The sequence below is a fragment of the Scardinius erythrophthalmus genome (genome assembly GCF_964197995.2).
Source record: "Scardinius erythrophthalmus genome assembly, chromosome: 5".
Taxonomy (NCBI): domain Eukaryota; kingdom Metazoa; phylum Chordata; class Actinopteri; order Cypriniformes; family Leuciscidae; genus Scardinius; species Scardinius erythrophthalmus.
In genome coordinates, this window is record NC_138225.1 from 8,084,781 (window position 1) to 8,095,570 (window position 10,790).

Below are 10,790 nucleotides of genomic sequence, written 5' to 3' on the forward strand. Positions count from 1 at the left end.
AATAAAGCAAGATTCACCGTTAACTTTCAACTTTACTAATAAATTGAGGAAGAATTGAGGAAAAAAGAAGAGTAGAGAAATATTCCCAAGTCAAGATGTGCCGAGTAAATAGACTCCTATCCAAATAAACTGAGTGCTGTAATAAATTCAAAGGGTGCTTCAACTAAGTATTAATTATGGAGTTAGTTATTCCAAGTTTTTATCTCTGAAATATGTCTGTTTGGTTTTCAGTGACAGGCACATTTGCAAATAGATTGGCTGTCACATTCACATTTTGGATATGATTTGGATCATTTACTACAAGAAACATCCATATGTGATATTTAATTAGGCATACATTTTTTGTGAGAAGTTCTCCTGTGCATATAATATGATTAATTCACGCTACAATCAGTGAATGAGTTCATATCCTTCTTTTGAATCAGATATTTTCAATGAATCAATTGAACCGGTTCATTAAACCAGTCTGAATGATTTTTTTTCACTAATCTGTCTCAACTCACTGACTTGATTCCTAATGGTTAACAGCCCACTTAAACAGAGGATTATCAGTGAATAATGAATTACACAGCAGTTTGTTCTTTATACAAAGCTTTTGTATGGCAGAAAACTTTGAATACAGCATACGAGTCATCTGGATGAATTGGAAAGCTTGAAAGCTCAGTTCTCCTTCCTTTATTGTTCCGCTGAAGAAAAAAAGTTCTACGTGTTTGGAGCGGGTCAGAATTTTCATTTTGTGTGTGTGTGTGAACTAATCCTTTAAGGGATGTTATTAGCAGGTTAAGATGTCCAGTGTGTGAGAGCATAAAGCCAGGAGATAATGTCTTTTAGATGAACCAGACTTTAAGCATTCTTCAACTGAGAATAATAATGAATTCTTCTAGCTTTATCAGAGGCTCTTATCCTCATTCTTCATTTTGAATAAGGACGGCTTTATGACGAAATATAACTTGCTAATTTAAATAAAGATGCTAGCTCACAATCTCAATTTCTGCCCCCAGCGTGCCATATGAGTTCAAAGAAAAATATAAAAATCTGGCTCAAACTTAAGATTCACAAATAAACAACTACATATCCTAAGACTGAGAAACAACATGGCCTACTTCGTCAGTGTGAAGCACTTCAACCAACAGTTTGGTCCATGAGCTGTTTATATTTGATGAGCAAATCTGTGGAAAAGCAAAACTGTTCCAGGGATGAAACCCAATGCTTTGTCTGTTCATCTTTACTTTCTATTTTCCATCTCTGTGGAAATGCTATGCAGACTACCGTAAATGATTTGGGATGTGGCAGAGTTTTCCTTTGTGAACATGTAGGCACATTTGCAAATAGATTGACTGTCACATTTACACTTGGATGTTTGAACAGTTTGCACAAGATCATGTACTACAAGAAGCATCCATATGTGATCTCTCATCTCTTGCATTTGTCACTTTTGGCCACTTTGTCAGACTGCCAGTGAAACTATTTTTTGCATAACCAGATTTTATCCAGATGGGTTTCTGAAAGTCTGGACAGGAACTAACTTTTTTTTTTTTTTTTTCAATTGGATTCAAATTATGTTTTATTAACAAAGTTCGGGAGGAGCATGTTCAGATAATTTACATTCCGAGCCCGGATCCCTCCCCCGGACAGCACGCCAAATACCCATAATGTTTACTCTGTTTAATATGATGTAAGTGTGAACTCGTGAAACCACAGTTGGAGGTGGTTTTACAGATCGAGTCTGGACGCTCTGGCTGCTCAAACCGGATTTCAAACTGTCTTTTGCCTCACTCTTAACGTGATACACAATGATAACATCAAAACGAAAATGCCAGAAGAATTCATACCGTGTTCAAATGGCATGTCCAAAGATTTAACAATTTTTCTGTGCGACAGAAGTTCTGCATAATAATAAGCAGGGCACTTATTTGGAGAGTGAGATGATGCACCTCCATTTCTCCTGCATCTGTTTTGAAAGCCTCGTCACATACGTGGGTACACTTTTGTCATTACCAAAGCAAAACTGATAGGTTGGTTATGTCTGGACACACACATCCTATTTGATAACTTGCAATTAAAAGTGCGGAGAGTCCGCCTGAAAAGATTTGATTTGGGAACAATTCTGATTGGCCTGCAGTCTGAGCATTGGATAAATCATTTTAGCTTGTGTTTATTCAGACTTTAGGTCTTTAAGTGTTAAGAATCAGCCTAGAGATTTAGGGTTATTACTATTACTAGAAAACATCCCTTGGTGAATGGAATTGCAATGAAGTACTGACACACTTAATTAAACCTTAGTCACGAAAGATTGACCTGGAAAGACACTTTGAACTGAGCCGACAATCACACCAGTCAGACGTCAATATACAATGTTTAATAGCAGAAACAGACTTTAATAGAAAAACCGAAACTAGAAAATCTGAATGTTTATATTTTTGCAATTAAGAAATAAATTGATTTTAAATTTGATTTAAAATTGTACAGTATATACACAATACATTTAAAAAGCATGGGATTATGATGCAATATGATTACACTGAGCTGTCTATGGTTTGTATTTCACACGTAGCCTACCTAAAGCATTTGCATGGTGGCTTTACAATAAAGCCATTTATTTGTGTTTATTATGTGTCTAGTTCAAATGACATTTTAATGCTTTTATTTAATTGGATACTTATCAAGGTAAACCAATTGTTTTCAATCCTGATCCTGTAGGTCCGCAGCACTGCAAATTTTGGATGTCTCTCTATCTGACACTCATATTTCATGTCTTGGTGCCACTGTTAATGTGCTGAAATCAAGTGTTATTTAAGAGACACCCAAATTGTGCAGTGGAGGGATATTACAAGACTATTATTGGGAAACTCATGGGGTAAAATGTAGTTTATGAAGATATTCATTTGCATATGGTACAATGCGATATGTTTCAGATGCTAAAAATGAAAGTGTTGGTTTTATGCTTAGAATAACATGGTATTGAAGACTCTGAGTCATTACTCCAAATGAGAGGTCCACATTAAAGAGAGATATTAATTGCTGCATACCAATAACAGGTGTTTTTGCTGGCTTATGACAGCTACTCTCCATAAATCACAAAATATCTGAATCAGAAAAGCCAGTTGTATAAAGCAAGTGGATAATGTGACCACTAGTTGATTTTATACTAATATTCAGTTGAATAATCATCAGGGTAAACTCTCTGACACTGATGATGAGTAAGATCATGGAAATACTCTGGTGAACTGCATATGCATATTTAGTTTAATATGTTTCAGAATCTAAAAACAGAGGTATTTGCTTTATGGATTAGAATGGCGTGTGTCAAAGACTTCATATTTTGATTTACTTCTTATTTGTTCACTTGCTTCAAAAAGCCAAAGAGATGTCTCAACTGCAGCATATAACTCAGGTTGGCATTTGATAGACCTACTTTCAATACATCATACAATCAGATTTATCCACTTCATAGAGAAACACATGCACAGGTAACCGGATTTTCACGCGTTTTAAATGAACTGCCCTAACAAACTTGTTCTAACAAAACAGAAAAATGACAGGATAGAGCATTTCACTTCACTGTTCTCTAACAATATATTTAAATCGAAACTGGGTCACTCGGATACAGAAAGAAAAAAGAAAAAACAACACAGGTGCGCAAACACCGAGTTTCTCTCTAGGAAACAGGCTGAAATAGACTAAAGGAATGCAATAATAAGTAAGCGTTTAGTCATTTTATATAGAATACAACAGAATAGGGGCTTAAAAACCATCAGGACCCTCTCACTCACCTTCCACCTCATCCTCAGGCAGGTTGACCGGTGCCCGGTACGACAGGATATCTGGAATGGTGCAGATTCCCCGGTACATCAAAGTGGAAGTCACCGGATGCATAGGCATGTTTGCGCTTTTTGTTGACCAGCACGTGTGTATTGATCCTCATATATGTGATTTACTGTCCAGACCGCAACTTTTTACCCCACATCAGATCGGACCGAAACCTCAGTGGAGATCACGGGTGGAGTGGATTCCATGGAAAGCGCCGATAGTTCTCTTACAGCGTGCGCAATTGCGCAGCCCTCTCCATGAAACCAGATGTGGGGATTTACAAGTCTTCGCAGGTCAACGGGTGGACTAGATGTAGGCTAAGGCTTTTGGGGTTCGGACAATCAAAATATAAGCGAACCGCCCGGTCTCTAGATTGTTGTAAAAATGAACAAAACAACGAATTACGGCGGTTCCATCGGCGAGGAAACTAACAGATCCACATAATCCACCAGCTCACTCGACGCGCATCAAACAAACGCGCATTTTTATCACTGCGACAAAGTATGTGCGTGTTGGCGAGGTGCGTGGATCAATTCGAGCTCCAGGTCGTTAGGCAGGCATGTCCATCTGTTTGCTCTTCAATCGCTTCTTAAGACACAGCAGTTGAGCTTCGAGCATGCACTTGTTGGATATGCGCACCGCCAGGAACAAGGAGTTAAAAATGCGCTTTACGCGTGTGTAGTTGAGAGGTTCCTATAAAGAAACCGTGTTTTTTTCCCTTTAGCAAACAAATAGAGTATTTAAAAAATGGGTGAGATGCCGAGATGCCATCGATACAATCAAACTTTCCAGCTAAACACAACATGCAGATAAACACGCCGTGCGTGGCGAGGCGAGGTGACCAGGTTCCCTCGCGATGGATCTATATTTAGTCTGAGTGTAAGCTGCTGCTCTCTACAAGGTATTTCCCCCCGCAGGTGTTAGGAGGCATTCACACAGGACGCGTTCTTGCGTTTAACAGCCAGACGGAGCGTTTCAGCTTTGACGCGTCGTCAAAAGTTGATCTGTTTTTGTTTTTTTTTTAACTTGACAGGCTGTCTTAAAACGCCACGCTTATGGCGCAAAATACACCCGCCTGACTTGTAGCCTACAACAGTGCAAGACATGAACTTTTAACATTATTTGCTCCCTGTGTTGATTCTAAGGGGCATTGTTTTATCTCTGTTTTTTTTAACCTCATTAAAAACACAAAGTGTCATCATTTTATGTCTACATTTCAGTCTGAACAAATACCCGTTAAAATCAAACATGCTATAAATTAATATGAAATCATTATCAGCTCAGATTTTATAACTCTAGGCCTACACTTTTTAGAATATTTTAAGCAATACATTTAGAACAACATAACAACTACAAATGTTGCTTTTAAAGTCCCCATGAAATCGAAATTGAAGTTTATTGGCTTTTATTATGAATTATTGTTATCTATATGTTAGTGTGCTCCAAAACAATGACTAAATTCAAGATGTAAGCATTCAAAACTCACAACCTCTCACTTCCGCCAATATGGATCAATGATTTTGATGACATCACTCTGCACTTCTGCTTCTAATCGGATTTTCTGTCCAATCAAATGCTCTCTAGAATCTAAAGCGTCCCGCCCACAGTATTATAAATATATGCTGAAACTGCAGCTAAAATCGGTCACTTGTTCACACATTTACTATCTTCTACATGGTGAAATATAGGGGATAGGGAACGGTTCAGAAAGTGTAAATATGCTTTCCATTGGGGCAAATGAAGTCTGGTTTCACTTTAGTGTCACGTGAACCGCCGCAGCGCACACACAGTCTGCTCCAGTCCAGAGACATGATAGCACAGAGCGGATCATTTGCGCAGTCACAGAATGCTATATTTTAAAGCGATATGGAGGAGACTAGGAAGAGAAACGGTTAGAGATTTAAAAAAGGGGAGGGGCTGTTCGATATGTCTCGCCCTGTCTTCCTGTTTCAGTGAAAAAACATCAACACATTGAATAATGCTTGAATAATCGCTTGAATGAATGAATCAGTGACACACCAATAAAAGCTTTGATCCTCAATGAATGTGTTTTTGAATGTATTGACTCAACAAATGACTCAGTGACCGTCACAACTTGTTTAGTTCCTGAATCATTGTTCTTGCCCTTTATAGATATGGACATTTCTGTGGCATTTAAAGGAACTTTTTGGGACTTTAGCTTATTCACCGTTTCCCCTAGAGTTAGATAAGTCCATACATACCCTTCTCATCTCCGTGCGTGCCGTAACTCTGTCTGACGCACCCACCGCTAGCCTAGCTTAGCACAAATACGGAAGGTAAACAGCTCCAGCTAGCATACTGCTCCCAATAAGTATACATACTGGGAACTATATTCTCAGAAGGCGAAGCACTGCTTGGGCGGAGTGATTTGCTCGCAGCGCCTGAGAAGCCCCGTGAGGAGCAGAGAGTTCGCTCAGAGTTGGAGTAAATCACTCCGCAGAAGTAGCAGTGCTTCGCCTTCTGAGAATATAGTTCCCAGTATGTGTACGGTTAGACCAGTGTTACTCATTGCGCGGCTCGCTTTAATTTGTGGCTCGCATGGCGGTAAATATAATACGTTGATATGATAATGCATTCACTAGAGATATTTCATAAAACCATTAATAACAAGTAGGGCTTTAACATAACCCTTTAAAAACTAAAAGTGTCAGCTCTATTACAAATAATTTCGATCGGATTGAAAGGGGTGGTTTATCGAGAGAACGTGAAAAAACTTGATCGATTGAAAACCGAAACTGAAAGGACGATGACGCGCCGAACGAGCTGTTCTCCTGATGAATAAAGTGTCATATAAATGAGTGTCCTGTCATTCTATAATTCTCCTTTCACTCAGCATCTGTGAAGTGAAGCAGGACAACGGCTCACCAGTCCTTGTTTCAGATTATCATACAGACGACTTTGGACATTTTTACTGCGTGATAAATACAAACAGCACGGCACAACGGTTCATATGTTCATGTTCCGATTTGAATTTTTTTACTTATAAACACGCACATCAACCCGATCATGTATCACATCACGATGTTTAGCGTTCATGTAAACTACAATACATTCAGATTCATCAATCGGAATGAATTCAGTCCGACTGAAACAAAAGTTGTGCATGTAAATATCCAGTCTCTGCAGAGATGCCAGTTGCGGTCTTTCCAGCTCTTAACGCTGCATGTGCTCTTGGTTGGTTAGATAGGCCTACAAGATGGGCTAATGTAGAAAAAAATAACTTAAGGTCATTCTGGGATGAATATTTTCTGGAAATCCCTTTTTTTGTTTTCTTTTTTTTTTTCATTAAAGGAAATCATCTTGTCTCAGTTACAAATTTGACTGATAAATCATAAATAATGGGGTTTTTTTTCACCCTTTTGTATTTATTGCATTGCATATTGTATTGTTCAGGGGTGACAGCTTGATAAGCAGACATGGTATTTATGACTGGATGTAACTTTTTATACTTTGCGGTAAAATGGCTCACCTACTGACTTTGTCCTATCAGTGCGGCTCGCATGAAAAAAATAGTGAAGACCACTGGGTTAGACGATGGCTGTGTCTCATGTGACCTTGTTATTTGTACACGCTGTGACTATACAAATCACAACATGTAAATAGGAAAATGTTGGCGTTATTTTGTCACTTATTGGGAGCAGTATTAGCCTGGTTAAAACCAGACCCTTCTCAGTTGAAACTGAGTATAGGGTCTGGGGAAGCTATGTATTCAAATCATTTCCAAAGGGGCGTCACCAACTGACGTAGCTCAAATTCATCTGGGCGCAATTGTATAGTCTTAAAACCAATTAGATCGATGAAGGGGATGACGTATGCTTCGAGTGTTGTTCTTTGCTCCGGTTTTAACGAAAACGGTAAGTTTAAATCGCTCGAAACAGACGCGATAATTGATCCGTTTATATACTGTCTATGATTCAAACGAGTGATGTTTCACGGCGGCAATTATGACGCCATAGGATGAGAATGCGTTGCATGTAAATCCCTCCCCAAACGTTTCTGATTGGTGCCGCGATTTCAGCGGCACAGTAATGAGTTTGAATGGGCTCTTCTCCAGACTATCCTGAAGAGAGAATTAAAATTCGCCGGAAGTAGTCTGGGTTTTCCCAGGCTAGAGCAGTATGCTAGCTGGAGCCGTTTACCTCCAGTCTTTGTGCTAAGCTAGGCTAGCGGTGGGTGTTACGACACGCGCGGAGATGAGAAGGGTATGTGTGAACTTATCTAACTCTGGGGGATACGGTGCATAAGCTCAAGTCCCAAAAAGTCGGCGTGTTCCTTTAAAAAAAAATTGACTCTGATATATACAATTAAAGCATGCACGGATGGAAGAAAGGAACACGTCTTTAGTGAAAAATAGCACTGAACGAACATCCTTTGTGAACTCCCCCTTATGCTGCATTCCATGCGGGACACCACTATTGAGTAGATAAAAGTTTCATTTATTCCCATTCATTTCAGTGTATTTCTCCACGGACAACTACGATCAAAATGGTTCCAGAACCCTCTTGAACAAGAAGATATGTGATTAATGTTTTCTCAGGGCATGGGGCAGATCCCATTCCTTTTGGCATTTCTCATCATTGAAATAAAATCTCATTCAGTTTGATAACCAGTGAGTTAGGCTACTGCTCTTCTTAAACTCAAAGGCTTTGTCAGATTTGTCCAAACAAGAGAGACTGAAAGCATCCCAGACCCCAGTGCGTGACAGCATGCCAACATTTCAGAAAGAGATGCTTATTATTTTGCATTTGCAAGAGCATCCTGATGGAAATGCAGTGCACTTTGCAATGCAAACATATTAATCAAAAGGTGCTTGGCATGGTGGAAGTCATCCACTGCACACTAATCTGTCACAGTGTGGGTGGGTTATCTTTCTTCGCTTTTCTAAATTTCCTTCTCAGATTTCTGACATATTCGCAGCAGGTGTTTGATTCCCATGCAGGGATTTTCTGCATACATCCTTTGTCAAATACACTTAGTAAAAAAAACATGTGCATTCTTTCTGAGACATATGAGTCTTATCAAAGTCCTTTTAGGCAAGTCGTGCCACTCGGCCGCCATCTTGGCAACGCCTCCGGGCAGCTATTTCGGACTAACAAGACCAGGCTCCTATCTAAATGAATGGGCAGAGAGTCAGAACTGCACTTTCACTGGTCACTGGGACATAAAAACTGCATGTATAGAAACAGCAGTAAAATATGATAAAAATCGCTGAAAAAGTTTGATGACTTTGCCCCAAAATAATGTTTAAAATGCCTTTTTCCCCACAGGTTATACCTTTACTACGCATGCGCAAGGGTTCACGTTCAGGACACCAAACTTCATTTACGTCTCTATCCAGAATGCCGGTGTTGTGCCAAGCACTTAAACAATTATATGTATTTAAATGTCTGAAACCTAAAATAAACATTATGTGGTTAAAACACTGAACAGTTGTGATGGAGCCTATGACAAGCGCTGAGCGCGTCCGTCTTTGGCTCAGCCAGCCACAGCGCGAAAGCACAGGTTGAATATGGCAGTTATGTCACGTCACTGTACATTCGCTCCTTAGTGGTCAGCTGCTGACTGTTAAAAGCAGATGATTGGCTTTCCAGCGGGAGGGGCGGGACATGTGCATACAACCGCCATCTTTGCCGTTACGGGTTTTCCTTATATAGTTGTATTGAGGATTGAGGAAGTGGCATGTCTCAAATAAATTGTCTCTGGTCTTATTATGGGTTATCTGCAGCTGTGATGAATTTGGGTGATGTAATGACATCATTGTGTCCTCCAGCTGTGGACCGGAGCTCTTGCGACAGGACCCAGGTGCACACATCAAGACTTGATGGCCTATTATGACCAGTGGACTCTGAACCTCCAACACACAGATTTGGAGGCATTTTCTACTCCCTCTGTGTTTCCACATAGTGACAGGTGTCCTGTGTTATGCACACACACATCTGAGGTGGAGCGCGTAAACTTTTCACAGTGTCACCCACGTCTAACACTGAGTGACGGAGGGAGAGAGAGGGGCTTCTTCCCGTCTCTCTTCACTGCTGCTGGTGCTCTCCTGGGTGCATCATCTGCTTTGACAGAGAAATACGCCTCCAAGAGATTTTCATCATATTCTATCTAGATCAGGCCCATTGGCGGGAGACATCGTCTATGAGCTTAACGTCAGAAGTCCAATTCTTAGTGGGATCAAGGATTTGTTCACACTTGTAGTTTGGTTCGCTTGGTTCATTTGGTCCTGACCAAAAAAACGAAAACAACAACATTTAGTCCTGGTTCGCTTAGCATTCATATTGGCATTTTTAACACCAAAGCTAAAGATACTGAACCTGAAGGCACAGGGATATGTTCACAACCTGGCTGGTTTATGACATATATTTCACGATGGAACTTACCGAACATCCACAATAATGCTGTGTGCTGGGATAAATGTGCTTGTTGTATGTGCGTAGCTAGCTACATATGGTATTTTTAAAACATGTCATACATTTTACTCTTATACAATCCTTTTTTTATATTTAAAGGAAAAGTTCATCCAAAACTGAAAATTCGGTCATTATTTACTTACCCTCATGTCATTACAAACTCATGACTTTCTTTATGGAACACAAAATGAGAAATTTAAAAAAATGTTCTGGTCATTTATTTTTTATTTTTTTTTTTTTTGCTGCATTTTGTTGCTTTTTAGTGCAATTACAAAAAGTTTGCAAAAGCATAATGAAAGCGATTCAGTGAATCATGCATTATAAATCATACAATAACTTTGTAGATCATACCAAAAGTCTTTATTTACTGCTGATCTTCTGCTCCAGTAGCTGGAACACTGAATAAGCGAGTTGAAAAAATCCAACTAAAAAGAATGATGCATAATAATTCAGACATATACCTTCTCTCTTTTATGATACTTCTATGAGGCTTTTATAAATGCATGGAAAAGAGGCTCTTGTTACATCGAGGAAATAAAGCTATTC

The 10,790-nt window shown here is 39.4% G+C and overlaps 1 protein-coding gene across 1 annotated transcript in view; it reads right to left on the reverse strand.

The window, feature by feature from the left end:
* Positions 1 to 4,894, reverse strand: part of cabp7a (calcium binding protein 7a) — a 35,285-nt gene extending 30,391 nt beyond the window's left edge. Inside the window, exon 1 of the mRNA XM_081365157.1 lies at positions 3,774 to 4,894. Coding sequence (XP_081221283.1) covers positions 3,774 to 3,882 — 109 coding nt within the window. The 5' untranslated portion in view covers positions 3,883 to 4,894. The remainder of the gene's footprint in view (positions 1 to 3,773) is intronic.
* Between the last annotated feature and the right edge of the window lie 5,896 nt (positions 4,895 to 10,790).